Source organism: Monocercomonoides exilis (genome assembly GCF_001643675.1).
Source record: "Monocercomonoides exilis strain PA203 chromosome Unknown scaffold26-1319188, whole genome shotgun sequence".
Taxonomy (NCBI): Eukaryota; Preaxostyla; order Oxymonadida; family Polymastigidae; genus Monocercomonoides; species Monocercomonoides exilis.
The window spans coordinates 25,199-51,377 of record NW_027150571.1 but is presented as its reverse complement, the minus strand read 5'-3'; the positions used below and the strand labels follow the sequence as shown (position 1 = coordinate 51,377).

Genomic DNA, 26,179 nt, shown 5'->3' with positions numbered 1-26,179 from the left:
AAGACTTATTGAAACAGTTTGTTAAAAAGACTGTTTCAATTTATAGATTAATATACTTTTAACTTATTTAAGCAATTGGTTATCTTCACTTTATCTTTTTCTTCAACTGAAATATTATCACAAAACATCAGTCCTTTCTTTTCGATTCGGTTTCTTCAAACGTTGAACGAAATACAATGAACTCGATAATCAACGAATAAAACTAATTCGAACTCGTCTTTTCTCTCTTTATTCTTCTAATCACTTGTCCTTCCGCTTCCTTTTATATCCTTTCCTCATCTTCCTTCAATTTCTACTCTGCTTCATAAAAATTCTCCTTTCGAAAATGTCTCTGACGTTGTTTGCTTCCTCTCCAGGACTTCATGTGTCATGGTTCTCGTTGCATTCCTCGATAACTCCAATTGCTTGTTAATCTCCTCTTAAAACAAATTTGCCTTCACACTCAGTTCATTGGCCGCTGTGTGAGCGATGAGGTGAGCAAAGGAGGAGGAGGAGGAGGAAGTGGAGGAGGAGGAAGAGGAAGAGGACGATGAAGGAGAAGCAGTAGTTGTTGAAGGAGAAGTAGAAGAAGACCGAAAATCCTTCGAAGCCAATTTATTCAAATCCTCCATGGCCATTTTCGACTCCATTTCCAAAGGCAGTGCATATGACTTCTCATCTGAAGACATCAGCTTCCTCTTCGCATTCGCACTTGTCTTTCGAGCACTGGCTATTCTGTTCGGGGCTGCCACAATCGACATCTGGTCTAGCGAGTCAAGCAGATCGAGCGGGTCAAGAAGAGGAAGCCCCAGCGATAGGAATGATTGAACGGAAACAGACACAGCGATGGATGCGGCAGCAGGGGAGTAAGTTTCAAGCAGTGTGGAGCTGGTGGAGAAGGAAGGGGAACCAGTTGGGGAGCTGTCTGGAATCAATTTGCGGAGGCTGAGGGCTGGCGAGAAGGAGAAGAAAGGCGGAAGCTGAGGATCTCCCAAGGAATGGTAATTCTGATTATCTAGAGGCATGCTCAGTGTGTCTGAAGGGAATAGAGGAAGTTCCCCATCGAAGTCGGATTTGATGCGTGCGGAGTCAGAAAGCTGGCCGACGGTGAGGCAAGATGGCATAAACAGCGTGAGGAAATCAAACCTTGACGAGTAGTTGAGCACATCAGAAACCGCATTTCCGTCATGCAGTCTCACCGATTGTTCGCGGATGACTGAGTCGTAAAAGGCATCATTTGCAAATCTTGTGTTGTCTGCTTCACTCCTGTTTTTGGTGTGTTCGAGTGGGAAACCAGCCAGACGGCTCTCAAACTCGGAGGTGGTGATGGCGACTCACCGGCTGCACTCGAGACAGCTGTGGTTGATGACATCTGCAGAAGTGGGGCGGTGTGCGGAGGGCATGCGGGTGGTGAGGTGTATAGAAAAAGAAGAGGAGGAGGAAGAGGAAGAAGAGGAGGAGGAAGAGGAAGAAGAAGAGGAGGAAGAAGAAGAAAGAAGAAGAAGAAAATGATGATGATAAAGGAAGAATAGAAAAATAAGTTCACTTGCGCTGAATGGATTGCTTTGTTTGCATCAGATAGGATGTGGAGAGGAGGAGGGATTGACATCGCTTGTGGAGGTGGATGTGGATGCTGAGGGATTTCTAGAGTGCCAGTTAATGAATCAGGTGAAGAAGAAGAGAAGATAATGATGAAATGATGAATAAACAAGAATAAAAGCAAAAATCAGAACAAGATAAAGAAGAAGTTGAAGCAAAAGAGAACGGTGATGAATTGGGAAACGAAGAAGTTGAGAATGAAGATGATGCGTTAGCAGATGAAAATGTTGAGAAAGTATATAGCGTTCTAATGATCTGTTACTGAATTCAGACAGAAAGTCAAGCAAATGGTGATCAGTATCTTCACAGGCTTATTATTCTCTTTTGTTGATTTCATCTTCTCTTTTGAAAGTCTTTTATTAAAGTGTTATCCTCTCTCTCCTCTTTCTCATCCTTCTTCTCCCCCTTCCCCTCCTTCTCACCACCAGCCCTAATCCCCTGGCTAGCCACATACGCTGCATAGTTCAGAAGGATACTCTGTGGCTCAAACATATCCCTCGTCGCTGACACGCTGCTGCTGGCAAACACGCCTGCATCACCCAATCTGCTTTTCCCGAGAATCGCACATGTGATAGGCGGTGAGAAGGAAGAAATGGAAAAAGAAGGAGATAAAGAAGGAGATAACATGTTCGATGTGCAGAGGGACTTCTATGTTAGCGAAGATGAGTCCGCTGTGGGAGATGATGGAGTGAATGGCTTTGGTGGATTTCCCACAACAACAGAAATGACAAACAATTCAGTGTGCGGCAATGGAGAAAAAGATGAAGTCACAAATGTTGAGGAGGCTGTGGTATTTTGAGAATACAGCCGAGCAGATGAGAGTGCGCTGTAGAACGCGAAAAAATGTCTGCTGTGATTCATCTTCATCATCACCTCCTTCTGCCCTTCTCCTGTCCCTCTACCTCTTTTCTGTTGTTGCCTGCGCAAGTCTTGAGTCGAAAGTGTAAGCTTTCAATGTGGAAATCTCTTTTTTCTCATTCATCTTCGTCTTCGCCTTTGGCTTTTCCCACTGATTCCCTTTCCTCTGCTCTGCACTCAATTTGCTTCTGAAATCAACCTACGTTGCATCTTCCATTTTAATGCGCTCTCCTCTCCTCTCCTCTCCTCTCCTTCCTCTCCTCTCCTCTCCTCTCCTCTCCTCTCCTCTCCTCTCCTCTCCTCTCCTCTCCTCTCCTCTCCTCTCCTCTCCTCTCCTCTCTCTCTCCTCTCCTCTCTCTCCTCTCCTCTCCTCTCCTCTCCTCTCCTTTCCTTTCCTTTCCTTTCCTTTCCTCTCTCTCTCTCTCTGCTCCTTGGCAGTATCGCAAAGCGAGAGCATGAGTGCGATATTGCTGTCAGCTCCTTCCCTCCAACTACCATTTCTCTTTCTATGCCCATTCAGCTTATTCTGCACAGCCAGCGCATGGATTTCGTTCGAAACGCTGAAGCAGAGCTGGATAAACTGCAACGGAAAAGGAAAGCTGTTCAAATGCCCATCCAACGAAGTTACAAAATGCATTGACAGTGAGGATGATACTGTTGGGAGTAGGAAAATCGAATGAAATAATTTTTGGTAGGTGCAATCAAGCCGCTGATTGAACAGTTCACATGCATCTGAAGGTCGATCGTCTGTTCTGACACGAAGTGAAAAGAAATATCACAGAAGAAGAAGGCGAAGAATAAGAAGAAGGAGAGAGGATTGAGAAATGTGAAATCAGTCGAATGATATTTCCAAAGAAAAATATGAGAAGTTCCTGTGACGTTGCTGACTGAATGAAATATCACATTTAACAGGTTGATTAAAAAGAATGATAATAATCCAAATTGCAATATTTATGACAGATTCATTCAAGCAAAATAATAGAATGAAATTCCATCAAAGTCAATTGACTATTTTTTTGTTTGATCCCTGTCTTTCCCTTCGCAAACTGAAAATGATGCTGTTCTGTCGGCTCCAAAAATACAAATGAATCAAATGCCTAATGATGACATCAGGAAAGAAGACGAAGACGAAGACAAAGAGGAAGAAGAAAGTGAAGAAGAAAGTGAAGAAGAAGGTGAAAAAGGCGAAGAAGGCGAAGAAGAAGAAGAAGAAGAAGAAGAAGAAGAAGAAAAAGAAGGAGGAGGAGGAGGAGGAGGAGGAGGAGGAGGAGGAGGAGGAGAAGGAGAAGAAGAAGAAGAAGAAGAAGAAGAAGAAGAAGAAGAAGAAGAAGAAGAGGAAGAGGAAGAAGAATAAGAAGAAGAAGAAGCAATATGTGACTGAAGAAGATTTTGTGTGTTTTTTGCTGTGCGGTTCATAACAGGCATGCTTGTCGCTGAATAAGTCAGTGAATTGTGAGAAGGCGAATTTTGTGTTTGTAAATTGAGAAATGAGGAAGATGATTGATTGGATGAAAGGGGATTATCTGAAAAAGAAGATGATGAAAAAGAAGGAAATGATGTGGAAGAAGAAGAAATTATTGAGAAATGCGAAAACAGTTGAACGATATTTAAGATGTTGAGAATAATTTGTATGAAGTTGTTGATTGGCTAAAACGTCTCATTTGATGTGTAAACTTCAGATTGGTCAGAAAAACTCAATCACCAAATATATGACGAACAGATTGTGGAAATCAATAAAGCTGTATTTTTCCAAAGTTTATTGACTTTCTTTTTGCGATTTCCTCTCATTTCCCCTCAAAAATAGAAAATGATAATATTTCTCAATTTCCTTCCTTTCCATTCACCTCTTCCATTCAGCTCACAAAATCATCAGAAAATATCAATCCCATCCTTTTCTTCATCTTTTTCATTCTCTTCCAAAAAAATCTTCTCCTCTCAAAAAAGTTACCCCCTTTTCATATGAACGCTTCAGAATATTCATCTTCTTTTCATCCACTTTTTCCCTCTTTTCTTTCTTTTCAAAATCCATTTCTCCCATCAACAATAAACACCATCCTCATCATCCTCAGCCACTTCTCTATATATTTACTATATTATCTTCTCCAAATCTCCACCTATTCCTTCTCCACCCCTTTGTCTCGAAATTTCTTTTATTCAAAAATCCCTCTTGAAATATTAACATTCCATAAAACTCTCAACTCCCATCCCCTGCCACAAAAAATATTCTTCCATCTTTTCTCTGCCCCATATCCCTCCTGTGCCATGTGTTGATGAGATAGACATCAAATGCTTCTTTAGATGGTTGAGAATATTATTAAAGGAGATGATCATGCCAAAAACAGAAAAAACACCTCTGGACATCCGCCACAATGTGTACGGGCTGAGAAGACCCTCCAGTGAGATACACGATGTATTTTGTGGAGATATATTCCGTGCTGCAATTTGACCATTCTGAGACTGAAATGAAGAGATTGATTTTTAGAATGATGATGGCTGTGGAGATGAGGTTGTTTGACAAAATACAGTCGAAGCGCAGTTTGGTATTTATTTATTTTTCTATATATGAATATTTGCCTTTTGATGTTTTTTGTGTTGTTTTCAGGGCGCAAAATGGAAATGAATGAAAATGAATGAAAGCAGGTTATTTCGTTAAGCAAGGTGAATATCAAGTTGGGAGTGCGAATCCATATGGAAAGTGTGCAAGATGAAGAGATTGAGATGGAAATTGACTGCAAAATTTTCAAGAAGCTAATTGGATTTGAACTGAGAAAGATGGAATTGAAAAAAAGCGAAAATCTTACATATTTCAGAATAGCAAGCAATTAGTGAACTCAAAAGAAGGTAATGATTATTGGAAAGGCTGCCTTGCGAATCGCTTTGCTAAAGCTGTCGAAAATTATTGTTTTCAACAAATGCTTTTATATCTTTAGCATCAATTTCTAAATTTCTTTGTAATAACATCATAAAACTTATTTTTATAATAAAAACTGATTGATTATGTATTGCTTTTATTGTTTTTATGTTCTATCAACCAGTTAACTTTTGTTTTGTACTATTTATTGAATTACCGATATTTAATAATAATATTTTTTAATGTTTTTTTGAAAATAAGTAATAAAAACAATTGTAAACAAATTAAAATCAACAAATAATAATAATAATAATAATAATATATTAAACAAAAATATTTTCGATTCAACTCCACCCTTAATGAAAATTTTTTATGATCAAACGTCGGAATTTTTTATGATATCAAAAAAAATCACCCATTTTTCACAATCTCTTTTCAATAAAAGGAAATTATTTATTCCCTGCAACAGGGCTTGCAAACTACATTGCTTCATTCAACAACTCATTCTGCATTTGAAAAGAGCTGCATCCTACTTGTTCAGTCGAATTCTGCATGAGTGAAGTTCCCTGACATTCCTTCAGTTCAGCTGATAAAAAAATCCCATTTGTTTTCTTTCCATGAGAAAAATATTGAAGGTCAAACTTATTGGATGAATGGAAAGAATACAAAAAGATGAAAGATGAAAAGAAAATTGATGATTCTGCTGAAGAATAATTGAAAAAGATTTATTTTCTGAAGAGAATCCGAAAAAAAATACAAATCACAAATTTTTAATGATGATTATTTTAAAGTTGATAATGAACGAAGAAATACCGAAAAATTACTAAAAGAGAATAAATGGAATGTATTTACTATTGATTGTTGCATTTTTTCGAAAATTTCTACATGCGATCTGTTAAAAAAATATTCATTATTTGACAAAAAATACTAAAATTATATTCGGATAAAAAAATCACCCTAATTCTTTTTTTGATTTCAATTTATTCTCAGAGACTTCTGCATTGGAACACATTTTGGTAAAAAATCAAAAAACAAAAGAAGTTTCCTTTTCTTTCACTTTCTCAAACATCAAAGTTGTTTGTTTCCAGTTCACTTTCAAAGAACATCCAAAAAAAAAGCCCGTTCAAAACTCAACTTGAACAGTTCAAAGGCGATTCCAACACTTTTTCAAAACAACCAACAGCACGCTCGTTGAAGTTTGATTATTTCAGTTCAACTGAACATAACACCAAATTCTGAAATGGAATGAGCATCATGCGAGCTCAACACATAAAAGAACCTCAAAAACAAACAACAAACAACAAATCAAACACAAAACAACTGCCGTTTTCTTTTCTTCAGTTCGTGCCAATTCATGCACATTTTGCACCTGCTCCCAGCAGCCAGTGAAACGAGACCGAGTGCTTGCAGAACAAACAACAGCAGACGCTCCTCTCACAGCTTGTCCAGCCCAAACTCCTCTCTTCTGCTCGACGTGTCCTGCTCGTCCAGCTCCTTGATGATGTCTGCCATCTTCGGCTTCCCGCCTTTCTTCTTCTCCGGCTCCCCGTCCTCCTTCCCCGTTGCCTCGCCAAACAAGTCCAGCACCCTCCCCTGCACCCCTGCCTTCGCCCCTGCATCTGCATTCTCCGATGACACAATCGCATTCGCCATCTGCTGCTTGAACCGCTGCAGCCCCAGGATCTTCTCCTCCACCGTGCCCCGCGTGATCAGCCGGTACACATTCACCACCCGCGTCTGCCCAATCCGGTGCGCCCGGTCCATCGCCTGCATGTCGTTCGCCGGGTTCCAGTCGTTCTCCACAAAGATCACAATGTCTGCACACGCCAGGTTCAGCCCCACACTCCCTACCCGCGTCAGCATCAGCACATCCACCGTCGGGTCGCTCCGGAACTTCCGCACAATCTCAAACCGCACACGCGAGTCCACACTCCCGTCGATCCGCAGATACGAAAGCGACGGGAAGCACTTCGCAAACAGCTCTGTCTCTATCAGATCCAGAATCTCCTTCGTCTGCGCAAAGATCAGCGCCCGGTGCTGCACACACGACTCATCCCCGCTCGAAAACGCGCTCTCCGCTGTTGGGTCTGCAATCTGCATGCTGCTGGCGTCTTCTTTCTTCCCTCTCTTTGCAGACGATGATGAAGAGCCATTTCCTTCTCTCTTTGCAACTGGAAACCCATCCTCATCGTACTCCTCCTCTCCGCTCTTCTCCTTCTCTCTCTCCTTCTGTGACTGCGTCTGCTCCCCTTCCCCATCCCCCACTTTCCCAATCCCACACTCAATCAGCAGCTCCCGCAGCGCCTGCAGCTTCCCCGACGCCCTGATCCCGAAGATCTCTGCTGCCGAGTATCGCTTCCGCATGCTCGCCAGCATCTGCTCGTTCGACGACAGAATCAGCCGCGGGTGGTTCGTCAGCCGCCGCAGGAAGATGATCGCCTGCAGCGGGTTCATCGACGCCGACGGAACAAACAGCCGCTCCGACTGCTTCGACGGGGCTGCAAACGGAGAGGAAGACGAAGGAGGAAGCGAAGCAGAGGGAAGCACAGACTCAACAGACGCTGGCACTTCGTCTGTCTCCAGCTCCATCTCATCATATTCTCCATTCAGCCCTTTCTCTCCTCCTTCTTCTTCCTCTTTCTCCTCTTTCTCCTCTTTCTCTTTCTCTTTCTCTTTCCCCTTCCCCTTCCCTTTCTCCTTCCCTCCTGCTGCCAGCTCCTTCACCTTCCCCGCTATCCGCATCAGCTGCCTGTTCTGCTTCTCTGTCTTCTCCGATGTCACCACCAGCGAGTCAAACACGTTGTTCCGCTCAAACTCCATGTAGATCTCCCGCTGCACCCCACTCATCTCGCAGTAGTAGTCCTGGATGATCTTCGGCGGCAGGTCCCGCAGCACATTCTCCTTCAGCCGCCGCAGGATGAACGGCAGCACCTGCTTGTGCAGCTTGTCCAGCGCCACCGCCCCTTCCTCCTGCTCCTTCTCCGACGCCTTCGCCTGCGACGCTGCCTGGATGGGCCGCCCAAACTTCCGGTTGAACTGCTCGTGCGTGCCCAGGAACCCCGGCATCAGAAAGTCGAACAGCGACCACAGCTCTAGCGGCCGGTTCTGGATCGGCGTCCCTGTGAGGATCAGCCGGTGCTCTGCTTTGATCTGCTTCACCGCCACCGTCGCCTTCGACTTCACATTCCGGATGAAGTGCCCTTCGTCCAGCACACAGTAGTCGAACGTGAACGGCAGCCTCGTCAGCTGCTCCACATCCCTTCGCACCACATCATACGACGCAACAACCAGGTTGAACGGCTTCGGCGTCTGCGTCTGCCTCAGCTGGCTCAGGATGTGCTGCCGCTGTGCTGCCGTGCCCAGATACGCAACAGGGCGAACGGGTTGACTGCCTTCGCATTCGCTTCTGTGCTGCCTCCTTCACAATGAGGTGGTTGTGATGGTGGTGGTGATGATGATAGAGGAGGAGGTGCAAAGAATGTCTGTGCCTCTTCGATCCAGTGCTGCACCACAGACGTCGGGAAGATGATCAGCGACACTTTCTCCAGCGGCTTTGTGCAGAACTGGGGCTGCTGAGGAGATGGCTGCTGGACTGGTGAAGTGGATGGAGTGGAAGAAGAAGAAGAAGAAGATGATGATGATGTAGAAAGTGTTGTGTGAGAATCAGAATTCAGAGAGATTTTCTTCTCTTCCTCATTCAGCTCTCTCATCAGCAGCTCTGCTTCCAACCTTCCTCCTCTATCTCCTTCCTCTTTCTTCGTTTCTCTTCCTTCTTCACCTCCTTCTCCTTCTTCTTCTGCCGAGCTGATAAACTTCTCTGTCTGTGCTGTGATCGTCGGCGACGCCACAATCACACACAGCGTCTGCAGCGTCTTCCCCAGCCCCATGTCGTCTGCCAGGATCCCATGCAGCTGGAACTTGTTCAGAAACGCCAGCCAGTTTATCCCTTCCTGCTGATAATGCCTCAGAATCCCGTTGAACCGCACTGGCACATAACACTGCGGACACCCCGACGCGCCTGCCGTGAGCTGCGAGACCAGCGCCTGCTGCTTCTGGCGGGTGCGGTGGAGAGAGAGGGGGACGCCTGGTGGAAGAGGGGCTGCCTCAGACAGAGTGACCAGCATCAGAAGAGAGGCAAACGCGCGCGAGGCTGTCTGGCGGATGCCCAGCAGGATGTCGGACATGCCTCCGAGGATCTGAGAGGAAAGAGAAAGAGAAAGTGAAATAAATAAATAAATAAATAAATATATTCACATAAAATGATAACAACAATCAAAATTGAACTTGTATCTTTCTTTCTTTGAAAAAAAAAATAACATTATCTTTTTTTCTCTCCTACCCTTTCTCATACTGGAATCAAAAAGAAAGCAATCCACGGGATCATCTCTGTGGCCAGCTCTGTCGTCAGCAGATACGCCAGATAGATCGCCCCTGCCCTGTCTGCCTCTCTTTCTGACCGGAGCGCCTTTGGGACAGCTCTGATGCAGTGCGCAAAGCACACAGCGGGCGACGCCCTCGTCAGCGCAATCGCCGAATGTGCTGCCAAAATGCGCACAGGACGCACACCAGACACACACAGACACAAAAGCGAAGGGAACAGCGAAAGCATTTGGGATAACGATTTCCCAGTGAGGGTGGGCGCAAGGATTTCGATGAGGCGGAGGGAGATGCAGACACGCTCAACAGAAGGCGACGGAAGCACAAGCGAGTCATCCAAAGCACCCAGAACAGATGGCTTGCCATTGGGCTGGTCAGAAATGAAGGAAGATGTGTTTGGCTTGATTTCTTGTTCATTAAAGAGAGAAGAAGAAATGGATGAAGAATTCATCGTTCCATTATTTTCCTTTCCTCCTTCTTTTCCTCCTTCCCCATTCACATTCATATTCATCTTCAGCTTCAGCTTCCTGCACTCGTCCCACAGCTGCGGCACATCCACAAACAGCCGCTCTCCAAACAGCCCTGCCATCGCCTTCACAAACAGAGACACCCCTCTCGTCTGCACTAGCCCCTCGCCCCGCAAAAGAGTGAACGAAGACGCCAAAAGTGACGTCGTCGACACAGAAAAGCTCCTCTCTCCAACACGCAGCATCGCCGGCGTGAGCGACTTGCCGACTGTGTTGCGCGTGATCTCCTCCAGCACTGCTGCTGTCGCCGACTCTGCCCCAACCTGCTCGCTGTCCAGCGACGCCTCGTAGATCAGGTCTTCCATCGCATTCACATCGTTCACATCTGATGCATGTCTCAATTTGGTTGATGATGAATTCTTTTTCTGATTTGATAATGATGATGAAGAAGAATTATTCCCTTCTGCCTCATCCTCCTCCTCTTCATTCAATCCTTTCTCCAGCCCCAGGATCTGCGGCGGGATCTTCACCAGCGAGCACACACTCCCCACATACTTCCCAACCGGACAAGGAATCCTCCCAAGCGCCGTCTGCAGCACAACCGCCAGCGTCCCCGCCGCCGCCCTCTGCAGCGGAAGCCTCGCCTCACTCGTCAGCGACCCTTTGAACGCCAGCAGCGACGGCGTGATCTTCTCCGGAGAAACTCGAGATTCTCCAAGCACCATCGCCAGCGCCGTGTGCAGCGACGTCACAAGGCCCAGCCGGATCCGCGCGAACGAGGAGAGCGTCGCCTTCACAATTTCTGCTGACACTTCGAGGTTGTCGAAGAGAGCTGTATCGCCAATGCTCATCGTCTCTGCTGTCTTCACAATGGTGTGCGTGGTGGGAGAAGATGACGATGATGATGAAGTGCTTATTGATGAAACAGAAGATGATTGTGATGTTGAAAGAGAGGAGGAGGAGGAGGAGGAGGAAGAAGAAGAAGAATGAAACGATGAATGAAAGAGAGTTGGATGGACCGATCGCCAAAGAGGCAGATAGAACAAGACAAGATATTCGGCGTCTTCGCGAGTGAACTGCGGAAGAATGGAAGGAATGAAAGAAGAGACAACAGGCGCATCCAGACTGACATAATGCGACGGAAGGAAACCGCTGGCATCAGAAGGGAGAGAGGAGAGAAGATGAGATGAAGAGGAAGAGGAAGAGGAAGAGGAAGAAGGTGATTGTGATTGTGATTGCGATTGAGAAAGAGGAGTATTTGATGATGATGACAATGATGATGAAGCATTCGCCTTCGCTCGGTCGATGCTGATGATCGCCTCCCACCTCTCCTTCACCTCCTGCAGATAGCTTCCGTATTCCTGCTGCCTCCGCTCCATCATCCGAACCAGGTTGTGCAGATGAACCACAAAGTCGTGTGTGTCGTTGTTGATCTTGTGTGTCCACTGCGAAAGCTCAGGAAACGAAGGGGGTGGAGGAGAGGTGAGGGTGGAGGAGATGTGGGTGAGGAGTGAAGGAGGGAGGGTGACAAACACTTTGGATGATGATGATGATGATGACAAGCCTCCCTTCCCCTCATTCAACTTCTCCATCTCTCTTCTGCACACTGCCCTCTCCAGCTCCACAATCGTCAGCGCTGCCACAAGCGACTGTGTGTGCGACCGAGACTTCACCAGCTGCGTCAGATAATTCAGCAGCATCCCAAACTTCTGCTCAGACCACAGCGAAAGAAGAACGCCCAGGCAGTGCGACCCATCGATACGCATCTGGAACCCGCTGTCGTCTCCTTCCACTTTGCGCATCAGAGAAGAGGAGGTGGAAGAGGAAGAGGATGGAGAAGAAGAAGAAGAAGATGATGACGATGGCATTCCCATTGAATTATTAGAACTTCCATTTCTTCTCCCTCCTCCTCCTCCTCCTCCTTCTCTTTCTCTTTCTCTTTCTTCTTCTCCTTCTCCTTCAGCAGTCGCATACCTCGCCCTCACAATGCACTCCCTCGCCAGCCATGCGTTGTTCTGTGTGGACAGCAGCGTCAGCCACTGCGACAGTCTTTCTCCTCCCACGCTCTCCAAAACAGACGTCGGCAGCGAATGGCACAAATGCCCCCACAGCTCCATCATCACCTCGATCGTGTCGCGGCTCTGCGTCTCCAACAGAACCGATTGGAAAAGATGCGCCATCAGCTCAGACACCAGCGAGGGCTTGCAGACAAGCTGGCGGAGAAGAGCTGTGTTTGTGTTTGTTTTTGTTGTTTTTGTTGTGGATGAAGAAGATGAGAAAGAAGAAGAAGAAGAAGAGGAATTTTGACTTTTTCCTGATATTTCAACAGGTGAAGATGCTCTTTCTGGAGAGGAAGAAGAATTTGATGGAAAAAGAAGATGAAGAAGCGATTTGACAGACGCCAGCCGAACAGAATGGAGCGGATGGCGGAAAAACGGGAAGAGACGAGGCAGCATCTCAGGAAACTCAGACACAAACGAGGAGAAAGAGGAAGAAGCGGAAGAAGGAGATGATGAATTCTGTGCAAGTTGATTTTGTTTGATCTTTTCATCATCACTTCCTCCCATCTCCTCCGCCTCTTCGCTGAACTGCAGCCCTGCGTGTGAGCAAAGCGCTGCCAGCAGCAGCATCACATTCGACGAGGACACAGACAAATCGTCCAACACCAGCAGATTCCGCCACAGCGTCACAAACAGCCTTACAATCGTCGGGTGCAAATTCGGGTCGATTGAAGCATGTCTCTCAACAACAGGCACAAGAGCATCAGCTGCAACTGCTCTGACATCATCGTCGTCGTCGGTGACGCGATCGACAAGAGCATCGAGGCAGAGAGGGAGTGTGAGGGGATCAAGAGAAGGGAGAACAGCACAGATGTACTTCGCACACAGCAGCATCCCGTGCTTCACGTCCCAGCTCTGCCCTTCCGTAGACAAGGGAACAGATGATGTGGCTCCCAATGGATTCAGAGAATTCATTGGATTTTGTGGAATTTGTGGAATATGAGTAATTTTTCCTTGCTTCTGACCATTTTTCATTACCAGTATAGTTTCATTATTAGCAATCCCCACATTTCCAATAGAACTAACACTTCCACCACATCCAACACCTTCTCCCTTTCCATCCTCCCACCCCTTCCTCTTCTCCGGCTCCAGCATCCCCACAATGTGCTTCGTCAGCACAACCACCGACGACGGAGTCAAATGCGGCAGGATCGTCCCCAGCGCCTGCGCACACGCCTCTCTCACTGGTGCCACCACCTGATCTGCCCCGTAGTCGCCGAAGCGGTCGAGCGCAATGGCACACTGCAGCACCGCCACCACTTCGTCCAGAAAGCGCACGTGGCGCGAGATCTGCAGCCTTTGGGAAGGTGGGGTAAGTGATGAGATGGAAGGGGATTTGGAATTAGATTGAGATGAAGATGAAGATGGAGAGGGAGATGGGGATTCAGATTCAAATGGAAGGCGCTTAGCTGGCTTGTTAAATGAAGATGCTGAATTGTCCCGACCTTCTGCCCCTGTCACCTTTTCTTTCTCTTCTCCACTTTCATTTTCTTCTTCCTCTTCCTCTTCCTCTTCTTCATCTTCTTCATCAGCAAATCCTCCCTGCACCCTCTCTTTTCCCCCACCCACATCCATCCCAATCCACCCACCGTTCGCTTTCATCAGCGCCTTCAGCGCAGCTGCGGCTCCATGGAGCGCTGTCCACTGTTTGCTCATTACTTGCTTTTCCAGCCACAGCGCCAGCTTCTGCAGCTCCAGCCGTATTGGCTCTTCGTTGGCAGCTGCTTCAACAACCGACTCCATCACAATCTTCGAGGAATCGGCTCCTTGCTCGGTAATGAGAACCTCTTTGATATCGAGTTGGCTTTGCTCATTTCCTGAGAGATTCATCGTTGGTTGAGGTTCTTGCTCGAACGGATATTCTTCCTGATAAGATGAATCGATCTTGTCAAGAAATGGCAAACAAGTTGTTTCAAAATACTCCAAAAGAGAAAGTTTGTGACTCCCAAAATTGTACGTCAAGTTGTCTGTGTGTATATTTTTCTCATCGTCTGAAGATGTTAGAATTGAGCAATTTCCAATAACATTTGGAAGAGAAAGACTTTTCAGTAATGTTTTCTGATCTTGCCATTCTTCATCAGAATTATCAAACAACTTTCCCCCAACACTCAAATTTGGTTGTTGTACGTTGTTTGCGATGCATTCAATTGCGAATGCTGCTGCCGTTCGTGCATCCCAAGAGTTTGAAAGAATGATTTCATTGATCTGACATGGAAATGTGTAAATAATCGTCTAACAACAATGAAACAAAAGACAACAAATTTTATTCAATATTCCTTTCAAAATTGTAGGAGTTGACTTTACAATTCCCGCAATCTGGAGAGTAGCAGCCTTACGGACCATAGCAGTTGAACCATCTTCCATCAAAACATAACATTGAAACAAAAAAACAAAAAATAATATGGAGCACACTTTGCAGAAGTGAAAACAGTTGGTCGAGGCGCGCCATAGGTTAAAAAAACCTCAATATTTCAGAATTATAATGTTATGGGCTTTTTTATTGTGGATGAACCAATTCTCAAATAGCAAACAACAGGAACAAATCAGATATTTTTATATCATATATTAATAATTGCAAATCTTTAAATTGATTAATTAATTGATAATAAATTTCACTTTTCTTTCACAAATTTTTATAAGTTAAAAAATGCAAATCATTCAAGCTTTATATTTTTATGCAAAAGCAAGAACTTGCCAGTGAATTGAAAGAATAAGAGAAGCCTTTTGATCGTGCGACAAAATTTTACAGACGACGACCTCTGCGAGATCCCTTCTTTCTTGTTGAATCGGTTGGAATTGGTGTCACATCCTCGATTCTTCCAATTTTAATTCCACCACGAGCAATTGCGCGCAGAGCAGCCTGGGCACCTGGTCCTGGGGTCTTGCTCCTTGTTCCTCCAACACCACGAATTTTGATGTGAAGAGCTGTGATGTTCTTTTTGTTCAAGCTAATAAAAGCAGCAAATAAGAAATTGAGCAATAATTTAAATAATGAAATTATTTTAAAGCAAACTCTGCAACAACATCTTGGGCAGCCATCATAGCAGCGTATGGAGAAGACTCATCTCGATCAGCCTTAACTTTCATTCCACCTGTTTTATCGAATCAATGAAATCGCAAATATTTGAATTTCTATAAAATAAATATTGCAAACCAGTAACTCTGCAAATGGTTTCACGTCCTGACAAGTCTGTCACGTGGATGAATGTGTCGTTGAATGAAGCATAAATGTGGCAGACAGCAAATCTTGTTTCATTTGGCTAAACAAACAAACACAATAGCAATACTTATAAAAGAAATATGAATATTCTGAATATTGCACACTCCAAGAGGGGGAATTGTCGAAACAACTTCCTGGACTTTCTTCTCTCCCTTCTTTCCTTTTGGCTTGGTGACTGTTGCTTTTGGTTCTTCAGACTAAATTGAAGGGAGCATTTAGTGCAAATATAATTGGTAATAGTTATTTATTAAACCGAACTTCTTGAAATAAATAAAACAAACCATTTTTTATTGATCTGAAAATTCCAAAAATTGTCTTTTATTGTCCCACAATAAGTCGTTTTTGGAAAAGGATGAAACTAAAAAATGAATGATTTCAAATGATTGATATCAAGAATTACCAAATAATAATATATGCATGAAATCAATACGCCAAAATTTGAAAACATATTTAAGTTAGTTTTCATTTGAAAAATTGAAAAAATTGTTTAAATACAAAAAGATTAACATTGGAATAAAAGAATTTACACTATTTTTATCATTTTTATTTAATTGTATTCAATTGCTTTGTTGTATTTTTAGAAGTTATAGGGAAAAAAAAATCTTTGAATAAAGATTCAAACGACTGTTTGTTTTCTATTTTGCGAAACGATGAAAAAAGAAAAATAAAAATTTTGAGTTTCAAAGTCCCATTCCACTCATTTCTCAAACATTCACAAAATAATCTGAAATATTCAACGATAAATCATCATCAAAGTATTCCTGTAGAAAAACCATTATCCCATGAAAACTTGCAATGGTATCTTCGTATCCTTCTTCTTCCATCTGTTCAAAAATCTCCTTTTTTAAAGCTTTTCTTTTTGTTTCTTCCATCTTATCATCCACTTCTTTCAATCGCCTTAAAATTGCATTAAAAAATTCCAAGCTTTCATATGTTGCCATATCATTCAACGTTGGACGCTGTATCCCCTCCAAAACAGTATCAACAGCTCCTTCACAAAGAAGCGCTTCATCTTTCACAACTCTTCTTTCTGCTGCATTTCTCAATAAACAAATACACAAATCGCAAATTTTTCTTTGATTTTCTCTTACTGCTCGAGACACCTGAACAATGCTGCTGAAAAGCTCAACATATTCTTCATTCCACACAAGACAGTTCTCAAAGAAAAAAGAGAGTGCTTGGATCCATCTACTGATTACCAGCATTTCCCTTGCTTCTTCTTTGCTCATTTCCTCTTCTTTCTTCTTCCAATCTACACTTCTTGCCAACTCTTCTAGTTCTGTTGCAGCCTCTCTTGCAAAATGCTGCTCATTTACAATCACTTCTTCCATGCTTTTGTCCCAATAAAATCTGTTCATCAAAAACTGCCAAGCACACTGATTGGCAAGTCGAGTTAGATCCTGATGTTCCTGTTGATATTGAATAATCTCTTTGATTTCATTCAAATACAATTCTTTTGGAACTTTCTAATTTAAGATAAAAAAAATATAAACAAACAAACAAACAAATTAATAAACACACGTCTATTGGTTTAATGTTGCTCAAAGCCAGCAAAGCTATTTCAACTTCTTTTCGTGCTTTTTCGTTTTCCTCTTTATTCAGAGCAACTTTCAGAAGAGTGGAAACACAAATTGAGAGCAATTTAGGTGAGAAGCTGCAGCTCAGAGAAATATAGAATTCGCAAAGATCAGTGAGAAGCTTTTCTTTCTTTTCTTCGCTTTTCCTCTTATTTTCTTCAATAATCATCTTTTGAATTCTTTTTCCCAATGAATATTCTCTACATCGTTGAAAATAAGTGCGGTTCGTCTCTTTGTAAATTCCGATGTACTTCAGCAACAAACACATATTTTCTAAAGATATTTTCTTTTTTTCAATCATTTTTTCTGTTTTGTTGAATGTCTCTTCGTTGAAAATTGATTCAAGTTCATTATTATTCATTCTATCAACAATTTCATTCATTTCTCCAATTTTCTGTTTCTGTTCATCTTCATCACAATCTTCCAACTGTGAAAGTTTCTCTAAGAAAAGTGATAAAATCAAAAGAGAAAAAATATTCATTCATTTTTTAAAAACCAACTATTTCTTATTAAACGTTGCAAACCCAGAAATATTTGCTTTTTTGAAGGTGACTGTGAAATCGCAAAATGATTTCAAAACAGTTAATAAATTCGTTTTCGAAATATTTGTGGTGCAGTTGAATCAAAAGAATTAAAAGCACCAAATCAAATACCTAATAACACAGGATTCCAAACCTCTTTTGCCATTAATGTTTTTTGCATTAAAACATGAAAATCAAAAAGAAAAAAAAATCTATCTTCAAATCGAAAAATGAATAAGGGTGTTCAACCTATAATTTAATAAATGAAGATTATTTATTGGTGATTTGCTGCATCCAGAGTATATTTGAGATGCTTGATTGCACATCCATAGATGCACACATGCGAGTTATTACACTACAGTAGAACAATAATTTTGCATGCAGATGGAGGAGCAGGTGGCTGTTTGCATCGATTGCTTGCGAAAAGGAAGTTGGTGGGGGAAAATTGCATGAAATTTGAACTTAGCTGTATATTACAAACCATATAGCATAACGCTGGTTGCGATATTTTGATGAAAAATAACTCAAGCAAGATGCAGAAAAAGCGGGCGGAATATCAGAAAGATTGAATTGAACCGCTTTGTCATTTCAGGGAAATGCTGTGTACTTGGCATATCATTTGAGCATGACTTGCTTTATATGGTTTTTGGAGGAAATTTTCTTTGTGGAAAAGGAAAGAGAATTGGGGATTGAACAATGGAGGAAACGAGCAGAATGAAGCACTCAGCAGGCCTCAACAACAAACGCATTGCCATTTACGCGAAACCCGTTGGAAAGCTATCATTAAAGACTTGTCGTTAAATAAGTCTTTGAAAAAGAGTTCATTTCTTGATAACCTGGAGAATGTGTTTTTTCACCTGATATCACAGCCAACTTCACAATGGATTCTCTTCATTCGATGACGTTCTATGCCAGTCATTTATTGTCGATTGTCTGTTTTTTTTTTATGTGGCAAGGGCTATTTTGGAGAGCAAGAAAGCCAGCTGGGCTGATAATCACCAATCCGTCGGAGATAGGAAAATATTTCAAGGCGATAAAGATGGTTTGATTTTTTTTTTTTTTTATTTCATTCATTTTTCTTTAAAGGTGATATTTGAATGAATACAGATTGATCATGAACAGGAATGCCATGGAGAGAAACCTTTTTATCCTTTTTCAAAAGAACCAGAAGTTTTGAGATTATTCTTGTTTGGATTGCATTCGATGATGATATTCGTGACTACAGCCATCTGTCTTGTATGATGCATAGCCTATCAATGCTTAACATGAGTTTGCAAGAGAGAGAAAAGCAGTTTATTTGGCTTCTTTGTTGAGAGCGTTTGGCAGAAGCGTCTCTTTTGTCGGAGCTGATAAACTGGCAGGGCATTCGCATTCAAAAAGCATCCAACTTTTTTTGTGATTTGTCGTAACTCTTTGCCATTTCAGAAAACTGTTTGATGGAAATATGCAACTGGAAGATTTTATGGCAAGACTCACAATTTTGATGCAATTAGCAGAATTGGATTGATAAAATGTGAAAAGGATTCTAAAAACTTTGAATTGGAGCCAACAATTGGAGGATTTCCAAAAGGAGAAGAGAAAAAGGAGAGAAGATGCAGCAATGGACTGGAAAATCAGGAAGAAAATGATTGTGGATGAAGAGGAAGAGGAAGAAGAAGAAAGAACTGTTTCTTTAGAAGATTACTCCACTTTTCATGAAGCGAAGATCGAAAAGTGCAAAAGAGAAGAAACAAAATAATCAGATGTTGGATTTGAGAAAAGAAGAGGGAAAAAATGTTTGGATTGACTATTCCTGCAAACTTCCAAAAAGATGAGCCGAAAGGGGGGAATTTACACAGAGAAAAATGAATTGAGTGAATGAGAAGAAAAAGGAGAAGAAAGTTTAAATGAAAAAAGGGACGATTAAATGAAGGGAAATATTTCTGCAGCATTTCTTATTCTCTGGATGTGGCTCAAAAATGAAAACACGTGGGGTTTTGAGGATTTCAGCAAAAGAAGCAAAGGGGAAGGAAAAGGAGCAAAAGAAAAGGAGCAAAAGAAAAGGAGCAAAAGAAAAGGAGCAAAAGAAAAGTAGCAAAAGGAAAGGAGCAAAAGGAAAGGAGCAAAAGAAAAGGAGCAAAAGAAAAGGAGAAATAAATAATATTTCATCAGATGATTTGTGCAAAGAGGAATAGAATTTTGACAGAGAAAAGAGAGATGGAGAAAAGTTTATCCTTTAAAAAAAAGAATGAAAGATGACAAAATGATGAATGGAGAAGAGTGAAAAGAAGAAAGAAAGGAAAATTGAATTGAAAAAGATTGAGGGAAAAACAAGCAAAACGTATTTTCATATTTCAATCAACCAAACAACATCAAATCACTCTGAAAAATGCATTTCTTTTCCTATTCCTCAACGCCATCACATCATCTTTTTCTTCAGATTTCTTCCTCTTCCTCCTCCTCCTCCTCCTCCTCCTCCTTTTTCTCCTCTTTCTCTTTCTCTTTCTCTTCCTCTTCCTCTTCCTCTTCCTCTTCCTCTTCCTCTTCCTCTTTTTCTGCTAATTTTTCTTTTTTTTTTAGCACACAAAATCTCCTCCTTCTCCTTCTCGTTGGGTTTTAGACGAAGCTTATCCTTTTTGACACCCTGCTTCCATTTTGTCCACTCTTTCTTCGATTTCTTCTGCTTCTTCTCATGTTTATTCTCCTCTTCCTTTTCCTCTTCTATCTCCTCCAGCCCCGCCTCCGCTAGCCTCCTTAGAAGTAATTTCCCTTCTTAGCATGCTGCTGTCACTCGCTCCATCACTTTTTCATCCAGCTTCGCCACCATGCGCCTGGACTTCTGCTAAAGGGATTCCAGCCGCGCTATCACAGACGGCAGCTGCGACAGGACAAATAGATCGAAGATCGACGGGAATTCATTCACATCCGCATCTGCATAGATCCGCTTTCTCCTCAACTTCGTGCCTACCGACGCTGCAAGCGACGGAAGCGGCGCAGCCAGCGGAACCGAAAGCATCGCTGAAAGCGCCACATCGTATGCACACACAACACCCCCTTACAGCACCGCCCGCCGAGCCACAACATATCCCTTGAAGCGTATGTTGCTCCCTCAGTAACGACTATCTGTGATTTTCATACACTTCAGCCACCTCTTGATGTCATCCATCGCTCCTGCCAACATGTATGGCGCTGCCACTGCCGAAGCATCCGAAGGGTCAATCGCAGGTGCTGATGATGTCTTATCATTCTCTGAAGATTTCTTCTCTTCGCTTCTCCGCCTCTGGAATGGCGAAGTTGATCGGCGTGCTGCTCTTGTTGAAGAAGCTGAAGACGCGGAATTAGATGAAATAAAGTGAAGAAGACAAAGATGCTGTGCAAAGAGACGATTGATGAATAGTTCAGTTCATTCGAAGCATTTTTAGATCATTCATTCGCATCAGACAGACGCTCCACCGGCGACTCAAATGCAACATCTTCATTCGGTTCTGAAAGATTGATCAACATCGAAAGATTTTCATTTTTGAGCGATAGAGAGAAAGATGGAATGCAATTTATTTTGGAAATGCATAGAAAAAATAAGCAAAAAGAAAAGCGAAAAACAAATGACAAAACAAAAACAGCTGAAGAAATGAAACATTAACTGATCTTCAAATGAGAAACGAGTTGTTAAATTGTATTTCAATGTAAGTATTTTTATATTCAGATTGATTATGTTTCTTTTCTTTCTTTCTATTTTTTTATTCATGAAAACGCGCGATATTTTTAATCCTTTTGGAAAAAATTTATTGTTTTGAATTGTTTTTGCAGTGTCATTGGAAGAAATTATTGAAACAAACCAGAAAAGTCAAAATGATATGTGGATAAAAAAACAATTAACTAACTTGAACGAAAAATTGTTGATGATGAATAACAATTGGTGTGCGTGAAATGAAACTAATCTATGAATCACATTTCAACTATTAATCACATTTTCAATGCGATTAATGAGGGAGAAAACACTCGAAAAATACTACGATATTCACAAATATATGCTTTATGAAATAAAAATAAAGTTAAATTGCTCTGAAAGAATTGGAAATCTCAATTCTACTCCTGGGTGCTCATTTCTTGTTCTTTGCTTCCCTCATTGTCTTCATCTTTGTTGCTTTTTTCTTTCCTTTTCTTAACAATCACAAAAATAACCACAACCACAACAACTGCAACAACAACAACAACTATCGGCACGACAATTGCAACAACAGTTCCAGCATTTGGTTTCTTCTTTCCCTCTGGAGCAGGATCTTCTGATGCTGGACCTTCTGGAGCAGGATCTGGCTTCTTCAGATACTTCTCATATACATCCACCGGCTCTGATTCCGTGTCTTCTGCTCCCACAATCCACCCAGCTGTTGAAATGTCATAATCATTTGCAAACTCAAATGCATCTTCTTGTTTGCAGAACTCATCAAAATCTGGGGCAATGATGAATAGAGAAGATGATTGTGAGCCAGCTGTGTTTGAACCATCAATCTCAAGATTGTTTGCAGAAGGAAGCTGAAGATTCTTCGTTGCATTGAGCGTGAAAATAAATATTGCACCCGATTTCCCCTTTGGCACATGACATGACTTGAATGTGCATTTGCTTGTCCTTCCAATCGCCACTGTCGACTCTTCCGAAACCAAAGAAATCTCCAAGCCAGCTGCTTCTCCTTTCTCTGAATTCACTTCCTTCATGCTCAATCCTTCAATGCTCACGGTTGAAGAAGTGCTTTCTCCATCTTTAATGACAATCGCTGCTCCATTTTGAACTTTCATATTGCTCACCTCCACTCCATTCAACGAAGCTGAACTCACACTGCTTAAAGAAAAAGGCGATGAAGAAAACGAAACGGTGCTTTTTTCATCTGTGCATGAAACTGTGTTCATCTCAACTTTCCCTCTAGAAACGCTCACAAGACTGCCTGCCATAGAATTATCTTTACCAGCATTTGCAGTGATTTCAATGGATGATAATTGTGAACTAACTCTGACAAATCGGCAATTGCTGATGGAAAGCAACGTTGACAATTCATTTCCAAAAATTAAAGAATCCCATTTTTTCTCAGAAATAGGAAAATTGAATGCCAAATACTTGAATTCCACCTCTTTTTCACATGTGAATAAATCATACGATCCTCTAACATCACAATCGATGGCCACTTCAACATTTCCATTTCCGTCACCGTTAACTCCTTCAATAATTATTCCGTTGTCAACGTTAAATGTTATCGCTTCAGCTGGAAGAGGATCTTCTGTTTTGACGGTTTCGATGATGCATTTCGCACTCTTTTCTAAAAAGTTGTATGCATCCTTTAAACTGTAGGCTGCTAATTCAACACTGATTCCATTTCCTTTTCCTCCATTCTTTACGAAGGCCTTTGTCATGTTTTCTGGCCTTGGAGGAAGTGGATCAAAAAACTTGAAAACAAAATCACATTCATTTATCATATTATTGTCGGTTCCAACAATATTCCATAAATTATCTCTTCTATTGTAACTGGTAGCAAAACTTTTCTTCATTGTATCTGCTATGTCCTCGAATAATGAGTCATTAGCCATCTCTAAATGCAACCCAATGTTCCTTTTTGATTCGCCTTCTCCTGCTGTACATCTGTCAAATATCAGATTCGTTCCGTCTTCGGGCCATTTAATCTGATTTGCTGATTCAATAGCTGTTATTTGAAGATATATTCCTCCAGAACCTTTATTATTACTGCAACTGCAAGATGAAAAAGTTGTAACGCCTCCATCTCCAACTGAAAACGTGCTTCTGGCTTGATTTACTCCAACAAATAAAACTGAATGATCACATTTTAACTCCGAAAATGAGCTCCCATTCAATATAAGTTTAGATTTCTCAAAAGAATCACTTGCAACCACAACAACAGAAGAATCACTTGTATCAATATTTTTCAAAGTCAAGTTAGACAATATCACTGCTTGTGTGCCCATGGTTCGAAACAGTGCGTTCTTCGATGTTAATGCATTTGTATCATCCGCGCACTCAACTGATTCCAATGTCAATGATCCTCCAGATGAGTACACAAGATAAATATCAGTGTGACATCCTTCACTTTCAGGTCGAATAAATCTGCAGTTGCTTATTGATAGCTTTGCACCTGATCCAGATATCAAATCATATGATCGATTCTCTTGACTTTCATTTCTCAACGTTGTTGGGAAGTGAAACGCCAAGTATTTGAATTCCACAGTGCCTTCACACTTGAATAGATAACTTCCTGGATGAACGTAACAATCTATTGCCACTTCGGTATTTCCCTTTCCATCGCTATTCACTCCTTCAATCGTAATTTTTCGTTTGAGGTTAAATTCAACGGCTTCTGCAATTAATGGTTTCACATCGTTGACTATTTTCATGTTGCATTCGCTGCCATTGCTCAGCAGATTATATGCATCGTTCAATGATGGCTTTTCCTTCCCAATCTCCAATCCGCTGTTTTCATCTTTCCCGCTTTGCTTTACAAACACTGTTGTAATTGATTCAGATGGTTCTTCTTGTGCATAAGTTGATGCCAAAATTTGGTAAAGAATTAATCCCAAAAACATTCTTAAAAGCACTTTTCAACAAAATACAATTTGGATCAATGTTTATATAACTTTGAAAAATTCAACAAAAAAATGGAACGAAACTTTTTGCTTTCTAAATTTTGTTCCATTTTTCTCTAACAAATATTTATCGCAATTTTGGAATTTTTCTGTATTTTTTTGACATGGGAATGTCAGAATTACAATTATTCGACATGAGAAAAAGTTTGGAACAAATTGTTGTTATTTTCATAAATGAAAGAATTTTTCCCCAAATAAAAATGGATAATTTTTTTTTTTTTTTTTTTTTTTTTTTTTTTTTTTTTTTTTTTTTTTGAAAAAACCATGTTTTGTTCCAAACTTATTCTGCATTTGTAGTACGATGAATACAACATTTGAAGAAATTTAAAAAAAAAAGTTCATTTTTTGACTTCAAAAAAATTTCATGAAAGTTTATATTTGTTGGAAAAAATGATAATGTGTTATTTTCATAATTAATCTTGATTAATCACAACTTTAAGAAACATTCAGAAACTCGTTTTTTTTTTCGGATTTTTTGTGATAGAATGATTTAATATAATATTATTAAACATGCTATGGGTGAATTTTCCATTTTTTGAATACTTTTCTTATCAATGAAAAAAATCAAAATTTCTATAATATGGGTGATTTTTTTTGATATCATAAAAAAAGATCAAAAATCGAAAAAATAATATATATTGTGGTATTTATTGATCAAAGAGTTAAATTGACTTAAAGCAAGTATTTAGCTTTTATTTCTGTCATATATATTTGTTTTATGTAAATATGCAAAATACATACCTTTTTTCATTAAAAAGAATTTTTTGATCAAGGAAAATAAAAATGAACCTAAAATTTAAAAATATAATCACAAGTTTCAAAACTTGCAATACAAAAATTTTTGAAGAAAATATTATTTGTTGAACATTATGGATGGCTTTATATACATAAAATTTGTGAATTTTCAAAAGAAGTTGCGATGCGTTTAATATTAATTTTGCTGAAACTTCATCATTAAGTTCCTGTTGTTGCTGAGCAGTTCAACGGATTCGTCAAATGGAGATAATGTTGAAAAGGATGCAACAAACAACGGGAACAAAATCGTTGCAAATGGTGGAATTGATGCAGATGCCTGTGGCAAAACACAGCAAAGCCCATGTGCCATAGTGGAGTATGCTCTCGGATGCATTGCTCCCTTCAGCGATGCTTCTCTCTCTCTTCTCATCTCCACTTTCACTCCCACAAAGACTCTCACCTTCAGCGCGGTCGATACAAAATTCACTGTATGCGATATTATTTTTCTAATACTCATATAAATATCTTCTAATTCTGATGGCTTTTCATTTCACTTTGCGTTCATGAATTTTCATCTTCTTTTCAACAAGAGCATATATCATCACTTTTCTTTGGAGTAGAACAACATTTGCTCAGAAATTAATATTTCTTCTTCCTTTCTTCATCAATTTTCTCTTCTTTTTCAAATGAAAACAAAGGTTGTTGTTTTAAGGAATCATCCATTTCATCTCTTCGAAAAGCATTTCTTCAAGCATATCAATAAGCTCTTCAAAAATATCCATTTCTTTTATCACTCCCATTTCTCCTTTTTTGAGCGCTGCAGACGCACTTATTTCATAGAATTATCCTTCGATTATTGATCTTCCTGAAACAACCGCTTTCTCTCTTTGTTTCATCTTCTGCGATATATTGAAGGCGCATGTAATAATGCAACCTCTCGAAGATCATCCACATAATCGTTCGTTCCAAATAACGTTTTCTGCCCTGCTCCTTTTGTTTTCTGTGAATTCTTTCAATCTCAAAATGAATTATGCAGAGGCAACCTTCATGGATTGTGCACCTGATGATCGGCTTTTCTTGGTTTGATATTGAATCACTTCCGTTGACATATAATTTCAGCTGATATTCTGCGATAGAATAAATAATCCTTTTGTGCTTCCGAAAAGAAAATAAAAGATGACGCTTGGCCCTGAATTCGATGAGAATTTGAATGAAATGGAAATGACAATTTTTTTGTTGTTCGTTGAAGAAGGTTGATGAAAAATAAGGAGTTGAAGGAGAAAATGAAGACAATACAAAAGGATATAAAGG

General features: G+C 41.0%; 8 protein-coding genes across 8 annotated transcripts; 1 reads left to right on the top strand and 7 right to left on the bottom strand.

The window, feature by feature from the left end:
* Positions 1–419: 419 nt before the first annotated feature.
* Positions 420–1,351, bottom strand: MONOS_11985 (uncharacterized protein; the record flags this gene model as incomplete). The annotated part of the gene is made up of 2 exons (XM_067864563.1): positions 420–1,195; positions 1,294–1,351. The coding sequence occupies 2 exons, from the start codon at positions 1,349–1,351 to the stop codon at positions 420–422; spliced, it is 834 nt and encodes a 277-aa protein (XP_067726127.1).
* An 819-nt stretch (positions 1,352–2,170) lies between these two features.
* On the top strand, positions 2,171–2,377 carry MONOS_11986 (uncharacterized protein; the record flags this gene model as incomplete). The annotated part of the gene is made up of 1 exon (XM_067864564.1): positions 2,171–2,377. The coding sequence occupies one exon, from the start codon at positions 2,171–2,173 to the stop codon at positions 2,375–2,377; it is 207 nt and encodes a 68-aa protein (XP_067726126.1).
* Positions 2,378–2,635: 258 nt separating this feature from the next.
* MONOS_17653 (uncharacterized protein) lies at positions 2,636–2,893 on the bottom strand (the record flags this gene model as incomplete). The annotated part of the gene is made up of 1 exon (XM_067870593.1): positions 2,636–2,893. One exon carries the CDS (start codon positions 2,891–2,893, stop codon positions 2,636–2,638), a length of 258 nt encoding a protein of 85 aa, XP_067726125.1.
* Positions 2,894–8,616: 5,723 nt separating this feature from the next.
* On the bottom strand, positions 8,617–14,640 carry MONOS_11987 (putative TATA-binding protein-associated factor MOT1; the record flags this gene model as incomplete). Its single annotated transcript, XM_067864565.1, has 4 exons — positions 8,617–9,483; positions 9,639–14,423; positions 14,496–14,548; positions 14,604–14,640. The coding sequence occupies 4 exons, from the start codon at positions 14,638–14,640 to the stop codon at positions 8,617–8,619; spliced, it is 5,742 nt and encodes a 1,913-aa protein (XP_067726124.1).
* Positions 14,641–14,737: 97 nt separating this feature from the next.
* On the bottom strand, positions 14,738–15,721 carry MONOS_11988 (putative 40S ribosomal protein S14-1). Its single transcript, XM_067864566.1, has 5 exons — positions 15,693–15,721; positions 15,516–15,608; positions 15,346–15,451; positions 15,205–15,283; positions 14,738–15,139 (listed from the first exon to the last, which is right to left on the bottom strand). The coding sequence occupies exons 1-5, from the start codon at positions 15,693–15,695 to the stop codon at positions 14,935–14,937; spliced, it is 486 nt and encodes a 161-aa protein (XP_067726123.1). The 5' UTR covers positions 15,696–15,721; the 3' UTR covers positions 14,738–14,934.
* Positions 15,722–16,020: 299 nt separating this feature from the next.
* On the bottom strand, positions 16,021–17,743 carry MONOS_18635 (uncharacterized protein). Its single transcript, XM_067871672.1, has 4 exons — positions 17,664–17,743; positions 17,513–17,540; positions 16,933–17,429; positions 16,021–16,877 (listed from the first exon to the last, which is right to left on the bottom strand). Exons 1-4 carry the CDS (start codon positions 17,688–17,690, stop codon positions 16,116–16,118), a joined length of 1,314 nt encoding a protein of 437 aa, XP_067726122.1. The 5' UTR covers positions 17,691–17,743; the 3' UTR covers positions 16,021–16,115.
* Positions 17,744–20,330: 2,587 nt separating this feature from the next.
* Positions 20,331–20,992, bottom strand: MONOS_11989 (uncharacterized protein; the record flags this gene model as incomplete). The annotated part of the gene is made up of 3 exons (XM_067864567.1): positions 20,331–20,542; positions 20,627–20,812; positions 20,935–20,992. The coding sequence occupies 3 exons, from the start codon at positions 20,990–20,992 to the stop codon at positions 20,331–20,333; spliced, it is 456 nt and encodes a 151-aa protein (XP_067726121.1).
* Positions 20,993–21,574: 582 nt separating this feature from the next.
* Positions 21,575–24,073, bottom strand: MONOS_11990 (uncharacterized protein; the record flags this gene model as incomplete). The annotated part of the gene is made up of 1 exon (XM_067864569.1): positions 21,575–24,073. The coding sequence occupies one exon, from the start codon at positions 24,071–24,073 to the stop codon at positions 21,575–21,577; it is 2,499 nt and encodes an 832-aa protein (XP_067726120.1).
* Positions 24,074–26,179: the final 2,106 nt, after the last annotated feature.